Consider the following 24,859-nt stretch of genomic DNA (forward strand, 5'->3'; position numbering starts at 1 on the left):
TCCCATGGGAAGAAAGCTTTACACAGTAACTAGGGTTCTAGTCATCTGTTGTAGGCTGAACTGTATTCCCCTCAAAAATTCATGCTAAAGTCCCAGCTACCAGTACCTCAAAGTGTGACTGTATTTGGAGATAGAGACTTTAAAATGGTAATTAAATTCAAATAAGGTCATTAGGGTGGGCCCTAATCCAATATGGCTGGCGGCCTTACGGGAAGAGTAAATTTAGACACAAACACAGGCAGACAGAAGACAATGTGAAGACAGAGAGAAGACTATCTATAAGCCAAGGAGAGAGGTCTGAAAGAGATCCTTCCCTTGTCGTCCTCAGAAGGAACCAACCTTGCTGTCACCTTGATCTGGATCCCTAGCCTCCAGAAGTGTAAGAAAACAAATTTCTGTTTAAGCCACTCAGTCTGTGGCACTTTGTTACGGCGGCCCTAGCAAATTACTATAACATCCAATTCATTATCCCCAAAATTTTGAGGGTGATGGATTTGACAAACGGCAAAAACGTATCTAGGAGTAAAGATATTGTCTCCCAGATTCCTACCTGCGTTAACAAAGACATCATGATTGAAGAAAAGAATTACCTTCTCGCCATAGCAATGCCAGCCTTTCCCCTTGTATAAGATGATGCTGTCCAAAACCTCCCATTACTTTCTACCTTATTCAATAAAAGTGAAAGTCCCTACAATTGCCTAGGGTGGAATGCAGAGCAGCTATATCATCAGGCAACCTGTTTTCTGAACTTTTCCCCTTTGCTACTGCTATCCCTGATAACTTGGAGGTCATCTTGGACTTGTAGTGGGATATTATTAGACAGAGAGGCCAGGGTTGAGTAGGAAGTCTGGGAACAGGAAATCAAAGGCAGCTAAGTCTTCAAAATGACTTAGAAGATGAGCAAGTATCTGAGGCCACGCAGCTGAGAGTAGAGGGCAATGACCATAGATCTGGGTTGGGTCTGCCATTTCCACGTACACAGAACGTACCGTCACAAATCAAGTGCACGTAAACTTGGTGATCTCTGATTCCTAGATTTCTAATCCTAGTTAACATATTTCCCCCAAACTCCAGGTTTATACATTCTGTTACTTACTAATATCTCTTTTTGGAAGCTTAGTAGGCATCTCAAATATTAAAATTCCAAAACATTCAGACCTTCCCATCTAAGCCCCCCAAACCTGCTCCCCCTGAAGTCTTGCACATTTCAGTAAATGGTAACTCTATTCTTCTCAGATCCTTGGAGCTATCTTTGATTTTTCTTTTTCTCCCATATCCACATCCAACAAATCAGTACATTGTTTAAAATATATCCAGAATCCTATCATTTCTCAACATCTCCAACACCATCGCTTTGGAACCAGCCACCATTTTCTCTCGGCTAGATTACTGGGTAGTTTCCTAACTGGTCTCCCTGCTTTCTCCACTCTATGTCACCTTATAGTTTATTCCTCACAGAACAGCTAATGTGAGCTTCTAAGAATTAAGTAACAGGATACTACTCCCTCATTCAAAACCTTCCAGCGACTTCCCATCTTACTCAGAATCAAAGTCAAACTCCTCACAACTGCCCGGAAGGGGCTCCATGTAATCTGGCCTCCATTACTTTTGTGCATCCCCTCTCTCCATTGACCTCAATCTGTTTCAGCCACACCAATCCCCTCGATATGCCTCAGATACTCCAGGCAAGCCGGGCCTCAAGACCTTTCCATCCGTTCTTTCTCCTCTGCTTGAATGCTCTTCTCATGGGTATCAGACAGATTTCTGCTCCTTCGGGTCTTTCTCAAATATCACTTCATCAGTGAGGCCCTTCCTAACCACCCTAAAGGACAGTCTCCACTCCCACCCTGTGCATTCTCTTACCCGCTTTAGTTTTCGCCATAATACTATGACAATCTGACAAACTGCAGAGTTTACATTTGTGTGTATTGTCCATCTTTTTCAATGTAAGCTCCGTGAGGCAGAGAGTTATTTGGTCTGTTTTGTTCACTGCCGTATTGCCATTCCCTAGGACAGGGTTGGGCACAAAATAAGTATTCAATTAAATGTGAAAAGCTGTTAAGTAAAAATTTATTTGAAATTTTTCAATTTAGCAAAATACAGCAAATATATTTTCCAAAGTAGTACTACGGAAATGCCTACAGGGGCAAATTAGTGACTACATTTCTTCTCTAGGTAATTGAGCAACATTGACAGGCATGAGGCATGAGGTGGGATGTATTTCTTGATAAGTATGAGTCACTTCCATAGGATACTTCACAACCAACTTTTCATGTTTGACTTGAAACAGATGATTAACAGAAAATTAGTTGAGGTGGGGGAAAGGCATGCATTTAAGAAAGTATACTTACTGGAACGAGGTCTCTTCTACAAAAGAATAAGTGTATATCATTAATGCAAGAGTTAATATGGTATGATGCAGATTAATATATTAATATATTAACATAATATATGTTAATATATTAATATAAAAGTGAGTTTAGGCTTAATTTCTTTTTCTCAATCTTGATTCTCTCTTGTTATATCTGTACTTTCTAATCAAGGTTGGCAAACATTTTCTGTAAAGGGCCATGAGGCAAATATTTAAGCTTTCTAGGCCAATAGGTAAAACTGAGGATATTATGTAGGTACTTGTATAATAAGAGAGAGCAAGTTTCCAAAAATTTTTATTAATACAACTCAACATATAAAAATAATCAAAGTCTTAAGTATAGGTCTATTAATTGGAAGACTAGAATTCTTCTTTGGGGAGGGAATAACATTTCTCTTAATTAAGATTCAAAGTTAGTGTTCCTTGTTATCAAACAGATTGCAAATGTTCATTTGTAAAAACCATTTTTAGCTTGTGGGCCACAGAAAAACAGGTGGCAGGCCGGATATGGTCCACAGGTCATAGTTTGCCAATTCTTATCGGAAATGCAAGCAAGTTTAAGAAAATGATCCTCTCGGATAGGTTGTGGAGTAATATTCTTCACTAATGAATTCGTAATACCCAATGAGAATCTTTAATTATTTTAAGAAAAATGTATTCACCAAGCCTCCAATAAAAACATTCAGACAGATACTTTTTACTTTTTAAAGATGGCAAGAATTCTGGAGTAATCTTATCTGTCTGTACTTTCACTGGTGGCCAGCAGGGGGACTCAGCTGGATTCCACGCAGAAAGTTACATTCACACTAGTCTAAGATTGGAGCACGAAGGAAAAGAACTATTAATTCACAGAGCAGTTATTCTTAATTATAGGGAACATTCTTGAAACAATGCTCATGGAAACATTTTATGACATAGTATCTATTTATAGGTTAAGTTTTGTGTTGCATAAAATGTTTTTTAAACCTAAATTCTAAAATCAATGTTCACTGTGAAACAACGGGTCTAAAACTTGCTTATGCTATAAATGTACTATTCTGTTAAAAAAAACTCTGCTTTCTACACTATTGCCAATGGACGCGATGAAGTTCTACAGCTTTTGAGCTCTCAGATAATTTTAAAGACCGGGAGTAGAGAAATATGTTAAGAGAATAAAACATTATTTTTTTAATAATTCATATTATAATCATTCATATCAAACATATTTTATCATCAAATGGGGGTTTGGAGTTATAAAAAGTCTAAACCTGAAGAAGTAAAAACTATGTGGGGCACTTAGGTGGCTCAGTAAGTGGTTAAACGCCCAACTCTTGATTTTCACTCCGGTCATGACTTCATGGTTCCTGAGATCAATCCTGGCATCAGGCTCTGCACTGACACTGGGGAGCCTGCTAGAGAGTCTCTCTCTTTGCCCCTCCCCCACTTGTTTTTATTGACTAATTCTCTTGTATATACAGTGGTGCTAAATCTGATATTCCACATTCCACTGTTCGACGCTGATAGAATATTTCACTGAAACTTATGATAAAAGTGGAAATCGATTTACATCTTGAGATATGTAATTCCTAACGTAAAGAGATCTTAAATACATGTAAATATACTGGAAATATCCATGGATGTTGACTATCCCAGTAAGTGCTGCGGCATTACGCCACTCCAGGGCGCCTCTCACATATTCTGTGGTGTTTCCTGAATGTTCCGATCAGGCAGCTCTGCCTTTCGTCCCTATGTTTGCCAAAGTGCTTCATAACTCACCTACATGTCATGTTGAACACTTTCTTCTGCAGAAAAACCAATGAAAAATAGTATCTAGGGTTTGTTAGAACTAATTGGGAGAAACAATGTCTCATAAGAAAACTATATCCACTGGAAGTTGTCTAGCAAAGAAGGGTGAAATCCACTTACTTGAAAAGTAGCCTTTCCTCTGAGCATAGCACACACCAAGGCCACAAACAGAAATCACAAAGGCCACACCTACTACAGCTGCTATGATGCCACGTATGTTGAGATCGTCTGGAATGCAAAATAAACCATGCATGAATTTGGGTCAAACAGACAGACAGATGTAGTTACTGAATTGAAAAAAAAAAAATCACAAAAGCTCCCCTTGGCTTCTATACCATAAACATGGATAGTTTCATGCTGTTAAAGCCTGTTCAATTGACTCACTTCCAGGACAAGGTTCAAAATTGCTTGAAAATATTAACAGAATTAAGTTTTGAGGGGCACCTGGGTGACTCAGTCGGTTAAGCAGCTAACTCTTGGTTTCAGCTTAGGTCATGATCTCACTGTTTGCGGGATTGAGCCCCACCTCAGGGTCTGTGAAGGGCCCGCTTGGGATTCTCTCTCTCCCTCTCTCTCCCCCCTCCCTCCCTTGCGCACACAATCTCTCTCTCAAAATAAATACACTTTAAAAAAACAAAGAATTGGGGTGCCTGGGTGACTCAGTCGGTTGGGCATCCGACTTCAGCTCAGGTCATGATCTCACAGTTTGTGAGTTCGAGCTCTGCATTGGGCTCTGTGCTGGCAGCTTGGAGCCTGGAGTCTGCTTCAGATTCTGTGTCTCTCTCTCTCTCTCTCTCTGCCCCTCCTCCGCTCACACCCTGTCTCTCTCTCTCCCTCTCTCTCAAAAATAAACATTAAACAAATTTTTTAAATAAAAAAAATTAAGTTTTGCAAGAATCTTACATTTAAAGAAATTCTAGATTCAGAAATAATACGTATGGTATATTCTCTTGCAGTCATTTGTAGAGGTAAAACTTCAAAAGATTAAATATCACACTGGAAGTGACCTTCAAAGTTCAGTGAATTCAAGTATTACACCACCACATACCCCCCAAATTCTACTTAAAATTCTTCTACATCATCATCTGTGTCAATTTCACCAATGCTGGAAAACTCAATCAACTCCAAAGAAAGCTGTGCCACTGTTCTATAAAACTAAGAATCAGTTGGGGCGCCTGGGTGGCTCAGTTCGTTAAATGTCCGACTTCGGCTCAGGTCACCATCTCGTGGTCCGTGAGTTCCAGCCCCGCGTCGGGCTCTGTGCTGACAGCTCAGAGCCTGGAGCCTGTTTCAGATTCTGTGTCTCCCTCTCTCTCTGACCCTCCCCCGTTCATGCTCTGTCTCTCTCTGTCTCAAAAATAAATAAACGTTAAAAAAAAACCAAAAACAACTAAGAATCAGTAACCTCTTTCTTGAATTTAATCAGGCTTGTGTGTGTGTCCATATACACATATACACATATACACACCCACCTACATATATGCCATTAAGCTGTCATCCCATTAGGTTTAAAATGAACTAAACTCCCCAAGACTTTTTCCTGTTGTTACTAAGTCATCTTCCCTCTAACCTAATACAACTGAATTTTTTGGAACTCACTTTGAAATCACTACCATTGTTACCAACCTGCGAGGCTTTTTCAGATTCTGTTGTCCAAGAATTAGATTATTAACCTTTCGAGATTAATATTTATGTAATTGGGAACTGCCTCAAAAATACCCTCATTCAAGTAATTAATAAAATGATGATTATGATTTTGTTAGGGAAATAACTACGGAAGAGGCTATTATACACCCCCCTTCATATAATAGGATCTATTACACCCTCTGGGTATGGGATCCAACTATGTGTGAATCCGTCTAAATATTTAATTTGGATCACATTTCTCCAGCTCGTCCATAAGGATTTCATGAGCCTCACTCCTCTGTCATTTGGGTACTGCCTGTGTATTGATTAATATGTAGATTACGTATACATTTTAAAGGAACAATTCCTCAAAGGGTTCTTGTTTTTAAAAGCAAGTATTAATTAGCATGTGATTAAATAACTTGGAGAAAATTTTAGGTAGCACTTTCTCAACAGTAATTTTAGATATTTAAAAGCACCACACATTTGGGGAAAGATTTTTTTTAAAAGAAAGATTATTTAAGTGAGTATGCTTATCATAAAACTCTCTGGTCTCAAGTTTTTTTTAAAATTTTTATTTACTTTTGAGAGAGAGAGAGAGAGAGAGAGAGAGAGAGAGAAAACGTAAGCAGGGGAGGGACAAAGAGAGAGGGAGACACAGAATCTGAAGCAGGCTCCAGTCTCTGAGCTGTCCACACAGAGCCTGATGCGGGGCTCAAACTCACTAACTGTGAGATTGTGACCTGAGCCGAAGTCGGATACTTAACCAACTGAGCCACCCAGGCACCCCACAAAATTTTTTTCTAATGCCAAGTGTTATTAATTTTCTCATATGTCTCTGAAATGTTAACTGATTTTTTAAGAAAGAAAACTGGATACACCTTTTGAAAGGCTGAGTAATTTGACCAGAGTAGAAAACATTAATTATTGCTTGGTATAAACTCAATTCATTTTTAGGGTCAGCTGGCTGGCTCAATTGGTAGAGCATGTGACTCTTGATCTCAGGGTTGTAAGTTCGAGCCCCATGTTGGGTGTAGAGATTACTTAAAAGTAAAATCTTAAACCAACAAACAAAACAACAACTCAGGAGCACCTTGGTGGCTCAGTTGGTTAAGCATCTGACTTTGGCTTAGGTCATGATCTCACGGTTCATGAGTTCAAGCCCCACTTTGGGCTCTGTGCTGGCAGCTCAGAGCCTGGAGCCTGCTTTGAATTCTGTGTTTCCCTCCCTTTCTCTGCCCTCCCCCTCTAAAAAAATTTTAAAAAATAAACTCAGTTCAATTTTGCTTAAGTATTCAGAGGTCAATGAGATCCAGCTATTTATTAACTTAAAACAATAGAGGAGGGGTGCCTGGGTGGCTCAGTCAGTTAAGCATCCGACTCTTGATATTGGCTCAGGTCATGATCTCATGGTTCGTGGGTTCGAGCCCAAAGTCGGGCTTTGTGCTAACAGCAAGGAGCCTGGTTGGGATTTTCTCTCTCCTCTCTCGCTGCCCCTTCCTTTCAAAAATAAATAAATAAACTTTAAAAATAAAATAATCTTTATAAAAATAGCAGAGAGGGAATATCCACAGTATTCATAGTCTTTTTTTCTTTTTCTTTAAGTTTATTTATTTATTTATTTAGAGAGAAATAAATTTATTTAGTGAGACAGAGGGAGAGAGAGAGAATCCCAAGCAGAGCTTGACGTGGGCCTCAAACTCCCAAACTGTGAGATCATGACCTGAGCTGAAGTCAGACGCTTAACTGACTGCATCACTCAGGCACCCTACAATATTCATAATCTAAGGCAAAATGAAATTAATAGGGGAAAAAATCCACAATAATCATAATCTAAGGCAAATTGGTAACTAAATGAAACTCCTTAGAACCAAACTGTATCTACTATTTTCTTTGCAGTAGTCAAAGAATGTGGTATCTGTGGAGTTTTCAACCTCAAGGTTATTATCTGACAAAAATCCGTCTTACAGTTTGACAGTGAATTTGACATCTAACAACGACAAAAAAAAAATGTCTTCTCCTGTAAGACACAGTATAAATTTTATTTTATTTTTTTTTAGTGAAATGGAAGGAGTCTTGTAAGTTAGAGGTAACATGTTCTCATGCCATTTGCCATTTACTGCGAGACTGAGAGCAAGTTCTAAAGCCGCCTTATGCCTTACTAACGAGAAAATGTAACACACACAAACCTATTGTGTTCTTTCTTTGAGAAAAAAAAAAAAAAAAAGTCCAGTATGAAAGGAAGGTATCATTATTCTCACTGAAAGGAAAGGAGCCAAACTGTTAAAATACTAAGTGGGAGTGGGGTCTTGTGGAGTTTTGTACAGGGGCAGCTTGGGAATGATCACCAGACCCATGATTTACCTTCTTTCTGAACTTCAAAAAGAGCTTCTTTAAAGCAGTTAACAGATTCTGTTTGGGGTTACAAGTTACTACTGATGGTTTACCAAAAAAACCTTTGATATGTGATTTCATGAATTCTTACGGATTTCAAAAGATATACATTCCAAACCAAGGGCATGAAACACCTAGGATCAATGGATGAGCATTAAACAAACTAATTGTAACTTGTAAGCTAACTTATACCAGAAAGAGGAGATAATGGGAAAATCCTAGTCAAATTATAGTGGTGATACTAGCAAAACACCAACTACTGAATTTCATCTAGTATGTATTTATTTACTCCAGGCCAGGGAAAAACATTCACTAGATTTCTTAAGGTGAGACTACATTAGGCACTGAAATTAAATGGGACCATGTAAAGAAAAAAAACTAAAACAGTAATACTGCAGGGGGAATAAGGCTACCATAAAAAACATGAGGATAGTAGGTGAATGAAGTTAGGGAAACACTGTACTAATGCATTAATTTTAAACATGTTCTGATAAATTTTTCTAATGATAACTCCAAAGCAGCACTAAGAGGGATACTTTCCTTTTTTTTTTCTTTTTTTTAATGTTTATTTTTATTTTTAAGAGAGAGAGAGAGACAGAGCATGAGCAGGGCAAGGGCAGAGAGAGAGAGACAGAATCCAAAGCAGGCTCCAGGCTCTGAGCTGTCAGCACAGAGCCCTACGCAGGGCTTGAACTCCCAAACCGCGAGACTATGACCTGGGCTGAAGTGGGACGCTTAACCTACTAAGCCACCCAGGCGCCCCAAGAGGGATGCTTTCTGATATTTTAAGCAAACACTTATGTTTGACTGTTACCATCAACACTTGGAGTGAATTTGGTGGATAATATGCATCTCTGAATTTCAAAAAGACACTTGTGGAAATTAGAATACCCTATTGAGTTTCTTATACGTTAGGGTATCCTGACCTCTAACAAGATCATATTTTCTTTAAAAGACAATGCCAAGAATTTAACCGCACATAAACAACACAAATTAGTGTGCATGTATCTGCATATCTCCGAGCACACTGAAAAAACAAATTTCTGACCTCACAAAGATGAAGACAAGCTCCTGACCCCAGGGGAGCCATGGGTATTCAGCTTCAGGGTGCAGCCCTCCTGAGTGACCTTTCACCCCGCAGGTGCGATCTCCAGCTACCCCGCTCCATTACACAACCATTTGCAAAACACAGGACTTTCACAAAGGGAGAACTGAACCAAATTATTAAAAATAAAATGAAAGTAAGTATCTGCTCTGGAACTCATATAATCTGAAAAGATTCCCGAGTACTAATTTTTTGAATTCTAAGAAGCTTACGTTGTGAAATACGGCAGGTATGTTTTATAGCAAATAGGGATTCATAACTACATTTAACATGTCTTATTTTTTTTTTTATTTAAATCAAAGTTAGTTAAGATACAGTATAATAATGGTTTCGGGAGTAGAATGTAGTGACTCATCACGTACATATAACACCTGTGTACATCCCGAAAGTGCCCCCCTTAATGCCCATCGCCCATACAGCCCATCCCCCACCCCCACTCCAGCAACTCTCAGTTTGTGCTTTGTAAGATCTCTTATGGTTTGCCTTGAGAGCCTACTCTGATAAGTAAAGCACTGTATTTTAGGAGATTGAAAAAAATTACCAATAATAATCTGATAACAACAACTAAAATAGCCAACAATCTGCCAGTGCTATTTCAATAACCCTTTGAGTTTTTTGTTTAAAAAAATTTTTTTTAACGTTTATTTTATTTATTTTTGAGCATGAATGGGGGAGGGGCAGACAGAGAGGGAGACACGGTATCCGAAGCAGGCTCCAGGCTGTGAGCCATCAGCCCAGAGCCCAATGCAGGGCTCGAACTCACGGACCGTGAGATCGTGACCTGAGCGGAAGTTGGACGCTTAACCGACTGAGCCACCCAGGTGCCCGTTTTGGTTTTTTTTTTTTTTAAAGTAAGCTCTACTCCCAACATGGGACTTGAACTCACGACCCCAAGATCAAGAGTCTCATGCTGTACTGACTGAGCCAGCCGGGCACCCCCTCAAATACTGATTATTTGAATCTTCATAATAACCCTATGAAGACAGAGTATTACTACTTCCATCTTGGGGAGGCTGAGGCTAAATAATTTGCCCAAGAATATGTAGCTAGGAAGTGATGGAGCTAGAAATCCAACACCATACCGAATCCTTGACCCTGCGCAATTTATAACAGTCACAGTGTTTGTTTGAAAAAGGCCGCCTGGACAAGCATATTTTTAAAACAATTATCTGGAAAATTAAGAAACTTCAACAGTATAATCCTAAACATTCTTGGCTTGTTTGGGAGACGAACTAAGAACAGAATGTGTGCTTTTTGCAACACATCATGTCCAAGCGAATTTTAAACACTCCGTCTGGCTTATCTTTCCAATCACTGGCCCGATCCTACCCCTTGCTCCTTCTCCCCAAGCACTCATGCGTTCTGGCTGCAAACCACTGCTCCTCCCACTATCTCATGCTTACCTACTTGCATTCGCTTCGCGTAACACCTGCGACGTCCCACGGAATTATGGGCTTCACAGAAATATTCTCCACTGTCTAGTTTTGAAACAGTGTTAAATTGCTATTTGCGGAAGGAAAACAAACATATATGTTAAGCAATAAATCTCTAAGTAGACTCCTAAAGTAACCGCATCCCTTGAATTTTAGCCATCAGTAGGCCTTTCCTTTTTCACCACCTAGGCCTTTATACCTTTACCGCGAACTCAAAAATCTGCCATGACTTCCAGGCGTAATTAGCTAGGCTTCCTGTTTATTTGGACAGAGAAGGACTTAAATATATACGGGGAAGTGTCTTTGTTTTGTGATACTGAGGAGGCGGTATGGTTAAGAAGGCAGTGGGCATTTTTCAAAGTTTACAGCATGTGGTGGTATGACGTTTTGTCAGTATTTCTAAGTCCTGGGACGTACCCCTCGGAAAGGCAGGCCTCCTTGGTCTGAAGGGGCTAAGGCAGTTTTCTCAGCCACGAGTGAGCTCGCTGCAGCAGCAAACAATCAACACTTCCTCTAAAGGGCCAGAACTCCTACCAGGAAGTAGCTTAGGGCCTAGGAAAATCGTGATGGGTGCAGCTTACAGGGTTACAAATCCTCTCCGTGGTAGAATTCTTGAAAATTCTGAAAGAATAAAGGGCTAACCTTTGCTCCTTCTCCTCTCTGCCACAATAACTGAAAGGTAAGACTTTGGTATTATAGGCTTCGTAGTTTTTATTAGTGGATTTATTCCCTTTGTGAATTTCTGGAAGGAAGGAAGGAAGGAAGGAAGGAAGGAAGGAAGGAAGGAAGAAGGCAAGGAGGGAGAGAGGGAAGGAAGGGAGGGAGGGAGGGAATGCAGTGGGTCCTGAACACCTTAAAGGATGCTGCCAGTGCAGAGGGTGAGAGGGGTACTCAGAATCATTCTTTTGGTGCCCTCCTGTCACACCCTCAATACTGCAGTGGTCACTGTGGACTGCATCCATGACAGCCATGAATCTCTAAGGAGCACCTCCTCATTGTCTTAGATCCTCATGCAATGCATGTTCCTAAAAACCAGGCTTTTGATCCATGAACTCCCTTTTCTCTCTCCCTTTCCATCACCCACCGCCTACACATCGCCCTTTTATTCTATATACTTCAACATGATAGGACAGAAAGCTTCTCCTCGTGTATTTCACTTTATGAAATCATCTATCACTGTCCCCAAAGCCAGACTATAAAAATATTCACCAGGAATGTAAGGCCAAGGGTAAGTATTAACAACAAGTTAGACTAAAACCATAAATGATTTACTGGTGCAGAAGTAATAATTGAAAGGAAGTCATTATCATCCATCCACTGGAGTCTTTGTTGCTTATTTCTCAGGAAATAACCCATCCTTGTCCTGCCCTGGTGCCTCCCTTTGACATCATAAGATATTTCAAGGGTTGAGGCTAAGTGGGGAAGGTGAATCTATATCATTTCAAACTCACCTTGAGGCTTTTATCACCTGCTCTGAGAAAAAATAAATTTGAAAAGTAAATATAGCGAAGTGTGACGGCAGGTCTTCTGCCCAAGTTCTCAGTGTAAAATTCATCGGACCTGCTGACTGAGCCCGCTGACGCTGCAAGGGCTGGAGTGTGGCCCTCGTCAAGGAGCCACAGCCAACAATATGCTTTATTATTTCCCAGAGGATCTGGTATTTAAATGTTACGGTGTGCGTGTAGATTGAAGGAACGAACCTTTTGACAGTTGTTAAAATTATTATTATTAGTTCTTTGTATGGCCTTCCCATCTCCTTTTCCATCACTTCCGTGGGCATGTGCCATCTTTCCGGCACCCCCCTCCCTCTCTCCACTTAAGCAATGGTTATCAGCCCTCTATTCTCCATCATTTTAGTTCTAATAATTTTTCTTCTCCAAATAAAAGACTGCTATTAGGCCAATGCTTATCATGACCTTACCAGAGTCCCAGATTTTGTATTCATTGTATATGAGCTGTTGCTGCTTTGGGGGCCACGTCTTGGATTCTCTAACAAATTGACGCCATCTTTAAACCACGTGTACTCAGGAGCTGGATTCCCTTCTTTGTCATGACATCGCAGCTCTACCACAGTTCCACTCAGAGCAGAGCTGGGGACGTTACACAACGGAACTGCTGGAGCCACTGAAGGATGGAAGTCAAACGGCACTGGTTATTTATAAGCTAAACAAGAATTTTAACAGCCAGGTAAAGATGGGTTTATTGGACCCCTGGGATAGAGACTGGCTACTTGTTCAAGAGATCCCTTTCCTTTCTTCATGGGGACACAGCTAGACCACGTGTGCCAGGCCCCTTGCAGCCAGATGGAGTCACATGCATGAGTTCTGGCCAATGGCACGTGGGAAAAGTGATATATGCCATTTCTAGACCTGATTCTTGACCATAAACACTAATCTAGGTACTACTTCGAAGAGATTTTGGAGCTGTAACTAAGGTCCCAAATCTACTGTCTTTTAAAATAGGGAGATAACATAGATGGGTCTGACCTAATTGCATGACCCCTTGAAAAGTCATTTTCTCTGGTCGGTCACAGAAGGGAACATCAGAGATTCAAAGCACAGGAAGGATTCAACATGCTTTTGTCGGACTCTAGGTGGAGAGGGCCACGTGGCAAGAGATGTGGCGCCTCCAGGAGCCGAGTGTGGCCCTCAGCTCACAGCCAGCATGGAATGGAGACTTCAGTAGTGCAGCCACAGGAACTGAAACCTGCCAACAGTAGTGAGCTTGGCAGTGGGCATCTCTGCGGAGCCTCCAGGCAAGAACTCAGCCCAGCTGACTCCCTGATTTCATCCTTCTGATACCCTAGGCAGAGAGCACAGCCTTACCTCCTGGGCTTCTCTGAGCTACAGAACTGTGAGCTCGTAAGTGGCTGGTGTTTTAAGCTGCTAGGCTTGTGATCATTTGTTCTGTAGCAACGGAAGACTGATGTACCAGCTGAATCTCCTGCAAGGTTTTCTGAATTAAATTTCTACTATACTGGTGCATCGCTAGCATTTTAGGAAGACCCTGGGTTGTATAGAAAAAGGAAGAGGAGTTATTTGACTCTCTATGATCAACAGTTTATATTAATATCTATGGAGAAGAAAAGACCATGTTCCTCCACTAACTGTCAGCATGAGCTATTAGGATCTATCGATGAGTCTCAGAGTAACTAAATATATTGGCTTTGGAGTTAACTCCACCAGGGTCCGAATCCTGGTCCAGACACTTATTGGCTGTGTAGACTTGGGAAATCATTTAGCTTCTATTTTCTCATCTATAAAAATGAAGTTGTCAGTGTCAGATTAAGTAAAATTACATATGTGAAAAAGCCTAACACATACTAGTTGCACGGTAAATGCTAATTTCCCCTCTTTACCAAATAACCTCTAACTCTTTCTCTGGCCTACTTTTTCATTTTATTGCTTTTCCATCATCTCATGTGATAGGATTTTATGTGGTAAGAGATATACCACATATACTGAAAGGTACTGAAAAATAAACTCTTAGGGGAACTGCTCCTATGTACAGGATAGGGCCATTAAGATACCCTAATCTTAAATGATAAGAGATTTTGTCAGAAAAAATGAGTGAGAGTAAAATTTCAGCAGCAAATGAGGTGAAGAGGAGATATAGCCAAGATTTTGCAGGAAAGGTGCTGATTTCTAGAACTTTCCTGACTGGGGCCCCAGGTTGCCTCATTGCCCCAGGGCTGGGGGATGAGGGAGGGAGGGTGGACAACAGTAATCCCACAGATACAAGCGCATCATACCTAGTACTTCCAGAGTAACCGTATCTTCTTCCAGGTTTTGGCCTTTCTTAGATGGGGCACTAATTTCACAACGATATTTCCCAGCATCATTTCTTGTAACATTTTTGATCCGTATACTGAAATCTATCATCTCGGCTCGATATTTAAAATCACCTTTTAGAAAAAGAAGACAATGACGTTAATAAGAATGCAACTAACTTTCCCTACACTACCTTCCTCAAGTCACCTCGCTTTTATTCTATTTGTGCCTCTAAGCACTGAATTATTTTGAGGCAAATTATTTTATTTTATTTTATTTTATTTTACTTTTTGAGGCAAATTATTTTAGCATGTCATCTATTATTATCAATGCTTTAAAAGCTCATTACATATTCAACAGGAAAAACAGGAAGTGGAAAGAAGTGTATAATAAATTAAAAATTAAAAATAAAGCCCCACTAGGGGCGCCTGGGTGGCTCAGTCAGTTAAGCGTCTAGCTTCAGCTCAGGTCATGATCTCACGGTTTGTGGGTTTGAGCCCCGCGTCAGGCTCTGTGCTGACAGCTCAGAGCCTGGAGCATGCTTCGGATTCTGTGTCTCCCTCTCTCTTTCTCTGCCCCTCTACCACTCACACACTGTCTCTCTGTCTCTCAAAAATAAATAAACACTAAAAAACAAATAAAAAAAAATAAAGCGCCAGTTAAAGGTAGTTGTATTTACCCTCTACCCGCTCCCCTCCCCATAAGCCTAAGTCTTAACTCCTTAGGCTTGTTAGTGATGGCCTAGCTTTCTAGACGGTGATATGGACATAGGGTAACATGACTACAACTGAGCAATGACCCTCCACCACACCTCCACACCATCCCTTCCTCCTTTCTCTCAAGAGTCTAATCTACTGAGCCAGCAAGAACAATTGCATTTTACATCCTTTACAAATGAGCTGAGACATGAAGGGTCCAGGGTCTCCACGGACTTCGCCTTCTTCTGTTCTCTGTCCTGTTTGGGGGGTGTTGTGTTCTAGGTCTCAGTCATTGTTGGTTTCATCTCATACTTACAAAACATATTCTCTTTCACCATACACAAAAATAAACTCAAAATGGATTAAACCTAAATGTGAGACCTGAAACCATAAGAATCCTCGAAGAGAGCATAGGCAGGAATCTTTCTGACAGCAGTCATAACAACATTTTTCTAGACAGATCTCCTGAGGCAAGAGAAATAACAGCAGAAATAAACTATTGGGACTACATCAAAATAAAAAGTTTCTTCAATGAAGGAAACAATTAACAAAATTAAAAGGCAGCCTATGGAGTGGAAGAAGATATTTGCAAATTATATATTTGCTAAAGGGTTAGGATCCAAAATATATAAAGCACTGATATGACTCAATACCCCAAAACAAATAATCCAATTAAAAAATGGGCGGAAGACATGAACAGACATTTCTCCCAAGAAGACATACAGATGGCCAAAAGACACATGGAAAGATACTCAACATCACGCCTCATCAAGGCAAATCAAACCTACAATGAGATATCACTTCATACCGGTCAAATGGCTAACATCAAAAACACAACAAACAACAAATGTTGGTGAAGTTATAGAGAAAAAGGAACCCTGTACACTGCTGGTGGGGATGCAAACTGGTGCAACTATTGTGGAAGAGTGTATGGAAGTTCCTCAAAAATTAAAAATAGAACTACCGTATGGACCAGGAATCGTACCCCTGGGTATTTACACAAAAGATACAAAAATTCTAATTCAAAGCGGTAACACACACCCCTATGTTTATTGCAGCACAATTTACAATAGTCAAATTATGGAAGCAGCCTAAATGTCCATCAATAGATGTATGGATAAAGAAGATGAGGTATATATACAAAATGGAATATTACTCCGCCATAAAAAGAATGAAATCTTGCCATTTGCAATAACATGGATAGAGCTGGAGGCTATTACCCTAAAAGAAATAAATCAATCAGAGGAAGACAAACGCCGTATGATTTTCACTCATATGTGGAACTTAAGAAACAAATGAGCAAAGGAAAAAAAAACAACAGAGAGAGAGAGAGAGAGAGAGACAAACCAAGAAAAAGACTCTTAATTGTAGAGAACAAACTTATGGTTACCAGAGGGGAGATGGGTAGGGGAATGGGGGAAATATGGGATAGGGATTAAAGAGTATCGTTATCATGATGAAAATAAAATAAAAATAAAATAAAATAAAATAAAGTAAAATGAAATAAAATGAAATAAAAATGATAAAACCCCCCACATTGTCCATAATTAGCCCTGTCCTGTTTTTATTTGTAAATTAAAGAATCTGGGCTACATTTGGTGTTCTCTTGCTCTCACCTCCTCAAGTCTACAGCATCTTACCTTGAAGAGACTGTTGGTAGTAGACAAAGGAGACACTCCGGCCCAGTTTCTTCCACTCTAACCTGGAGGACATGGTCTTCTTTGCATATTTGCAGGCTAATATAACCTCTAGGAACAACAACAAAAATACTTGTTTTCTAATTGTTCCTATGAATTTATATTTTACTTAAGTAAATTGTTAAACAGCCTTCAGCTATTCCCATTCATTCATTCCTTCATTCACTCATAAATCACTTCAACAGACTCCATGATGAACCTGAGAGCATTACAGCTCTTCTCCATAATAATTGCACGACACTATGTTACTCACCCTACTTCTTGAGCCTCGGTTACCATCTGTAAAATGAGACAGTATTTCCTAGAGTCGAAGTGAGTCCTCAAATACAATAATATATGCAAAACACACATGCCTGGATATAGTAAGTAATGTGAAAATGGCAGTCATGGTCAATGATTTATCTCACTATTCCCAGTCTCAGTCATCAAGGTTACAGTTTGGTAGAAGAGGCAAACAAGATCATGTAATTTTGATGCATTGTGATAAGTGCCATGAGTGCCATGGAGGTTAACAGAAAGGGTGCTTCACACCTAGTGCCTAAGAAAGGCTCTCAGTCCAGCCTGTGGAATCCACAAACATTCCATCAACAAGCTACAATCTCATTCGGGTTCCTTTTTTGATAACCCTCTCTATGGATGTATTAATACAAACCCAGTATGGACTTCTACTAAATCATGGATTCCTATTCTTTCTCCAGATAAATTATGAAAAGATTCAGTCTTGGCATCAAGTTTAACTGCCTCCCTGTAGTTCATTTCAGTTACTTTATTACAGGAAATTTACTGCAGTCACATCTTTAAAGAATTCCTGGAACCCTGAAGGAACCCCCACTTAACTGTCCAAACAAGATCACCAAGGTGGGGAGAAATCCTGTGTCTGCTTTGAGTTACCAAAGGAAACTCTGCTTGTAAATATTTTTAAGGCACATTTCAATCAGGCAATCTAGAGTGTCACCTTCATATTTCTGAGATTTTTTTCCCCCACGATGCATCTAGTTTGACCCCAAAACACCAATCTTTGACTAGAAGAGACTAATTATGTTAAAATCCTTTCCATATCTCTGATTTTGATATAGGAGATTGAATGCCATTTTTAAAAAGAATTCAGGATATTACATGATATGGTAGATTAGAAAGCAATTCTTGTACTATCCCAGGTTTATTAATATACACACAAATATGGACAAAAAGCCTGTAGAAATATGTATGAAAATATTAACCCAGCGGTGATTTTTGTGAGATAGGATGATGACTTTTCTTTTTGTTATATGGAGCTTCTAATTTTTCTTTTAGTTTTACACATGTTGTTAGGATAAAAGGTAATGGAAAAAAGAAAACAGAACAGAGAAAAGGAAGGCAAGGGGGGGAAAAAAGCCCACAAAATTTGCTATCAAGAATGCCTGAAGTTTTTAGAACAGGTTTACATTACGAAGAGACATCGTTTTACAGGCATGTTTACAATTATGCCACAAAGACAAATGTGTGCTGAGGGACTTGTCTGAGGAAACACGGTTCTGTTCTGTTGATTAAGGAGAATGGGTGGTGACTTTCCGGAGTCTTGAGTTTTAGATAGGTTTCCTTCCCGTATTTTGTTGAGTTTCCAACAATTAAACACACACCCACACTCATTTTTAGCCCACACGCCTACATCTTAGGAATAAATTTGTATTCAGTCACACTGCTCATATATTTCATATACTTTTAACTAGACACACACACACATACACACACACAGCTCTTTTTACCAAGAAGATTTGACTTCTCGCTGCTCCATGGAAAACCTCTGCAGAAATTATATTCAAAAATGAAACCAATGGATTGCCTAAATACAGTGACACCACTCCAGCTTCACTCCAGTGACCATGTAAGATGTGGAGGAATGTTCTCTCCAATTGGTCCAACTATTGAGTACTTACTGTTGTGTCCACCTTTGTTCCTGAGCTATATCAGTGAGCAAAACAAAGATCCCTGTTCTTTTGGGTCTTGCAATTTGCAGGGGGAGTCAGGTACGTAAGAAATATCATAAAGTGAATTAAATACCACATTAGGAGGCAATGAGCGCTATGGAAATAAAGTAGAGTAAATCAGAATAGAGACGGAGTGCTATGGAAATAAAATTGAGTAGATCAGGAATGTTGGGGTGCAGTAAAAAGAAAAAGAGAAATGGAGTAGTCAGAGTTCAACTCAATTAGAGAGTGACATTTGACCAAAGACTTAAAAAAAGAAATTAAAATTCTTTAGAATTTAAACACAAATTTCCTAGAATTCGAAACTGGAATTCATCACGTGTTTCTTTGGGAGTATTCCAAGCAAGGCAATGGCCAGTGCCTAGATCTGAAGGGGCCAACACCATGACCTCCAGAACTGTGAGAAACAGTAAGTCAAATGGAACCATGGCATCAACATCTGAGGATAAAGAACCAAATGAATGGAGAAGCTAACTACCACAGACTCTCCTCTCTCTTTGCAGCTAAAATACAGCACTTATGATCAGAATAATTCTGTAGGTAGCCCTCAGGGTTACTAAACCCTAATGTAGTAGTTTAAGGCACGGACTTTGGAGTTGGAGCTCTCCCATATACAACGTGTGCGATGTTGGACAAATTACTTAACTCTTTTTGAATGTTATATTTGCATTTGTATAAAGGAAAAAAATGATGGTATTCATCTTATGAAGTTATTGTGAAGATTACATGAGGTAATATACTTATACACTTGGGTATGTACTTATATATATACTTATATGCTTGAGGTAATATACTTATATAGTTGGTACACAGCAGGTGCCCCATCAATGGTTATAACTGCTTTCACTCACGAAAAACTTCTTGTCATTGTAGTTGAAGTACGCCTTGACGTGATAGAAACCCACGCTTTCTACAACCCAAATTTACCTAAAAAAAATCACTCGAATTTGAACTAAAATGTTATCTCAGTTGTAGACAGCAAAAAACAGGATACAGACATAAATCATATTTTCCCAAAGCAAGGCATACTGAAGCATACAAATGTACCATGTTTTTTAAATAAGATGATTATTTCATTTCCAAAAACATGTCTCTCTTGATTCGAGGAAAGAGATTTCTTTGTTTAGAAGAACTATTAGCAATAACTATTTTCATGTAGCAAAACAGCCACTTTTAGGAATCACCTCGATAGAAAGCACTGTGGGTTTTAGTTTTTCTAGGATTCTGTACTGCCACTTATCTTTTGATTTTATTCTCTGTGCTCAAGTTAAAAAATCATCAGAATCTGATGTAATGCAAAAACAGAATCGATGCTACCAAAGCAGTTCTGAAGACTTATGAAGAAATTACTTCTGTGAGAAAAAGGCGTTCTATTAAACTGATTTATAGCTCTCAGGATTGGACACTCTGCATAAAGGCTGCTTATATAATTTATAAGCCTTGCAAAGCTGCCCTTGCTTCAGTCTTGCTCTGTTCTTGGCACCGCTATGGGAAGTGACACAAAACAGCAGTACCGAAAAGAAGGAATTAATTCATGATTTGTTGACATCGGAGAGACAAGAAACAAAAAATGAATGAGGTGGAAAGTACCTACACAGAGACATAAATTACAAAATATTTTAGACTTGAACTGAAATTAAGTTACTGCGTAAGATATCCTGCAACTAAAATGTGGATGAAGTTAGAAATTTATTTTTTGCCTTTAAAGAGAGCTAGGTTGGAATGACTGGAGCACATATGAAATCAAATCAAAGTACAATTCTTAAGTAAAAGGAGCAAAGGGGAAACAAAACAATAGAAAATACTTACTTGGGAGTAAGACTAACATTTGATTGCAATACATCATAGAAGGATTTTTTATATTGAAAATAAAACACGCATTAAAAAGTAATGTAAATAGTACAAGATTTTATTTGGAGCGATGGAAATTTTTGCAACTAGACAGAAGTGGTTGTTACACAACATTGTGCATGTACTAAATGCTACGGAATCACTCATTCGAATGTGAATTTCACCTCAATACATTTTAAGTTTATTTATTTTGAGAGAGAGAGAGAGAGAGAGAGAGAGAGAGAGAGAGAGAGAGAGAGGAAGGGAGCAGGCAAGGGGCAGAGAGAAAGGGAGAGAGAGAATCCCAAGCAGGCTCCACACTGTCAGTGCAGAGCCCAACACAGGGCTTGAACTCATGAACTGTGAGATCATGACCTGAGCCGAGATCAAAAGTTGGATGCCTAACTGATTGAGCCACCCAGGCGCCCCTCATGTCAATACGTTTGTTGAAAAGTAATGTAAGACTGAAGAATATAATTTTGGCGACCTCACTGAGATGTCATGCCATAGGGCCTGGGCAGAAGCGGGGGCAGGGACGTATATTCATGGTACCCAGCTGGTTCCAACAGTAAGAACCTCCAGGAAAGTACAAAGTAGGACGGTTCACTTCCTTTGTCCCTCACAGAATCCTGGCCCATCTTCTCTTCTCACTGTGTGATCCCTCTTTTGGCCTTTCTTGTCAACTTTTTGACATCTTGTCCAGCCCTGTTTATCCTCCAAAGCCCTAAATTACCCCCAATCATTAATTTGCTCTTCCCACTTCTTTCCACTTAAAACTAATTCATGATAAAGAAGAAGTGTTTTGTTAGCTTGATCATATAAGATATTAGGACTTTTGAAAGAACTCAGTTCACTATAGTTATTTAAGTGGTTTGTTATCAAGTGATGTGTTACTTTTGAATGGCAGGCTGGTGGTTACGATAGCACATTTTTACTGCACAAGCTTAGGTAACACTATGTGCCAGGCACTGAGCAAGTACTAGTTAAATACTAATCTACTTAGTTCCTCCCCACCCAGTTCTCTTCTTCAATCTTTGTCTCTTTCCTTCAAACCTATCTCTCTACACTCCAGGAACCTAAGACTTGCCTGAAGAAGAGGGATCAGACACATTTGAAACTTGTTTCTTAAATGTTTACAATCTCGGGCCTAAACAAGCAGCACACTTAGGAAATAGTAATTCTTCTGTTTGCCTAGTATTATTGTGTTCTAGGTAAAAGAGCCTTCAGAAAAGTAGCAGGTAGTCAATATCTGAAGTAAACTTATAAAGCCCTTAAAAAGTTTTTCTTGGTTAATAGAGCTTTGAATTTTTTTTTAATTGTGGTTAAATACACATAACCTCTGCCATCTTAATAACTTTTAACTTTTTGCCAGCTTAATGATTTTTAATTTTTCAGTAGTGTTAAGTACATTCACATTGTTAAGCAACCAATCTCTAGAACTTTTTATCTTGCAAAAGTGAAACTTTATACCCATTAAACACCAACTCCCTGTGATAAAAATACTTGACAGGACAAAATCATAACAAAAAATAGGCTATATTAATGTCATCTTAAATACGTTAAGTAGAGTGGGGTTTGCAGTGTTAATTTCCATTTGCCATATCCAGCTAGCTGGAAACTTTGCAAGACCTCCATCTACCAGTTTCACAAATTAGATTTGCTTTGTTGTAGATAATTTACGCAATAAGAGGCCTTCTTTGTACATCAGGTCTTTCATCAAATGTCCAAAATTTCCATTGAGGAGGTGGGGAAAGAATTCTCAAGTGGAAATAGCACAGAGTGGCATGTTGGAAGGAAGGATCAGTATGAGGCAAGGCAAAGGGTCCCAACAAATAGAAAGATAACATCGTACGCATCATACTTTTGAGGTAAACAACCCAGCCCGTGAAAATCAGTAAGTTACTCTACCTTGATACTCTATTGCTGTGACTACTTGATGGCCTTTTGGGGCAGACGATCCATAGGCCTTATGATCTGAAAGATTAAAACAGATAAGACCATTAAACCAGCACCAAAGGCCACTTGCAACTATCTGAATGGAATGGAACAATAAGGAAAAATGGCCTAAAGTTTGATGACTGCTTCACACATTCGTAACACATAGGTGTTAAAGTATCAAAATAAGAAAAATGAAGCCAAACCGTGGATGTCTCTTCCAATTTTTTGTACTGTGGTTTTCTGCTTTTCTTTCACAAAGCCAAACCCATGAATCTATTAGGGCTCCATGACAGACAACACAATCTCTTAACAAAGCCTGATTGTTAAACAGGTGTTTTTGCCCTTAATTTAGCTTAATATGCAATATACTGCCTAAGATAGTGTCCCTTTAAGATAAAAGCTAATTGTTTAAGGGTTTAAGTTGCTTTACAAACTTGTCCCTTGATTATACCTATATTATATAGAAATAGGTCATTTAACGTATTTTGTACTATGAAACATATATATAATATATACTGCATATAAATTTTATATACACAATTTTGATGAAAAATGCAAGCAGAATATCTTTATTTTTTCCCCAAACATTTCAATGTTTTTCCACAATTGGTCGGTCTATAGGATTGAAATGACTGACCAGTTATGGTGGCTAATGTGATCTAATAATAATAATAATAATATGATGATGATGATGATGATGGTGTATCATCACTTTCATAAACCTACACAGAAATTTTCATTTTAAAAAGAGCTTTTACTTTTTTTTTATTTGATACAATTCAACATTCAAAACGACTTGGTGTGGTAGGCATGATTAAGACTTCAACAACAAAGTAGAAGAACCAGGAATTAAAACTTTTTTTTAATGTTTATTTATTTTCGAGAGAGAGAGAGAGAGAGAGAGAGAGAGAGAGAGAGAGAGAGCACGCGCGCGCACGGGTGGGGGAAGGGCAGAGAGCGAGGGAGACAGAATCTGAGGCAGGCTCCAGGCTCTGAGCTGTCAGCACAAAACATGACGCGCGGCTCGAACCCACGAACCACGAGATCATGACCTGGGCTGCAGTCGTCTAACCGACTGAGCCACCCAGGCACCCCAAAACTTTGTTTTATATTTATTTTTGAGACAGAGAGAGAGAGATAGGGAGAGAGAGAGAGAGAGACAGAGCATGAGTTGGGGAGGGCAGAGAGAGAGGGAGGCACAGAATCCGAACCAGGCTCCAGGCTCCGAGCTGTCAGCACAGAGCCCGATGCGGGGCTGGAACCCACAAACCGTGAGATCATGAGCTGAAGTTGGACGCTTAACCGACTGAGACATCCAGGCGCCCCTAGAATTTCTTAACTATGAAATAATTTATTACATTTCTGGGAAGGAAGAAAAAATGTTTCCTAAAACATGCCATCTTTGATTTATCCATATGTACATTGGCATGTAAATTAATCTTCCCTGTGTTGGGTTTCATCACTCCTAAGGAATACATGCTATTTTGGATAACTTTCTTTCTTTTTCTCTCTCTTAGAAGCCTGGACAGCAAATATAACTGTGAAATTAAAACTCTCAGAAACCGGGGCGCCTGGGTGGCACAGTCGGTTAAGCGTCCGACTTCAGCCAGGTCACGATCTCACGGTCCGTGAGTTCGAGCCCCCGCGTCGGGCTCTGGGCTGAAGGCTCACAGCCTGGAGCCTGTTTCCGATTCTGTGTCTCCCTCTCTCTCTGCCCCTCCCCCGTTCATGCTGTCTCTCTCTGTCCCAAAAATAAATAAACGTTGAAAAAAATAAAATAAAATAAAAAATAAAATAAAAAAAAAACAACTCTCAGAAACCTACAGGCCTCAAATGTCTAGCTCTCCTGTATAACACTGTATAACTATTCAGGTTCTATATCTCTAAATTGCAAACATCTTTGTTAGGCAAGTCAGCAAAGGTGGTGTCTATGAGAAGAATGTAGAATTGAGCTGGTCCTTTTTATTGGCATTTGTAAATATATATATATATATATATATATATACATATATATATATATACACATACACACACACATATATATACACAAATATATATATGTATACATATATATATATTTTTTTAAATATTTTTATTTTTAAGTAAACTCTACACCCAACATAGGGCTTGAACTCACAACCCCAAGATCAAAAGTCACACACTCCATCGACTAAGCCAGCCAGGTGCCCCCACAGTTGTAAATATATTTATATACAGCAGACTTATGTGGCTCAGTCTTAGAGAG

At 39.3% G+C, this 24,859-nt stretch overlaps 1 protein-coding gene across 4 annotated transcripts in view; it reads right to left on the reverse strand.

Moving 5' to 3' along the window:
• The window catches only part of JAM2 (junctional adhesion molecule 2), a 62,989-nt gene that overhangs the window by 4,841 nt on the left and 33,289 nt on the right, over nucleotides 1-24,859 (reverse strand). Inside the window, exons 2-9 of one of the 4 annotated variants that reach the window (XR_005793204.1) lie at nucleotides 22,585-22,650; nucleotides 16,823-16,930; nucleotides 14,466-14,618; nucleotides 12,636-12,838; nucleotides 10,685-10,784; nucleotides 4,277-4,384; nucleotides 2,352-2,367; nucleotides 1,864-2,007 (exon numbers count right to left, since the gene is read on the reverse strand). Coding sequence is in view for 3 of the 4 variants with exons in the window: in XM_040484134.1 (XP_040340068.1) it covers nucleotides 1,864-2,007; nucleotides 4,277-4,384; nucleotides 10,685-10,784; nucleotides 12,636-12,838; nucleotides 14,466-14,618; nucleotides 16,823-16,930; nucleotides 22,585-22,650 (882 nt within the window). In the remaining variant the exon portion in view is untranslated. Of the gene's footprint in view, nucleotides 1-1,862; nucleotides 2,008-2,351; nucleotides 2,368-4,276; nucleotides 4,385-10,684; nucleotides 10,785-12,635; nucleotides 12,839-14,465; nucleotides 14,619-16,822; nucleotides 16,931-22,584; nucleotides 22,651-24,859 lie in introns of those variants that run through there. The other 3 variants (XM_040484136.1, XM_040484134.1, XM_040484137.1) reach the window with 3 other exon arrangements.

This window comes from Herpailurus yagouaroundi, unplaced genomic scaffold (genome assembly GCF_014898765.1).
Source record: "Herpailurus yagouaroundi ecotype Mexico unplaced genomic scaffold, PumYag 162, whole genome shotgun sequence".
Classification (NCBI taxonomy): Eukaryota; Metazoa; Chordata; class Mammalia; order Carnivora; family Felidae; genus Herpailurus; species Herpailurus yagouaroundi.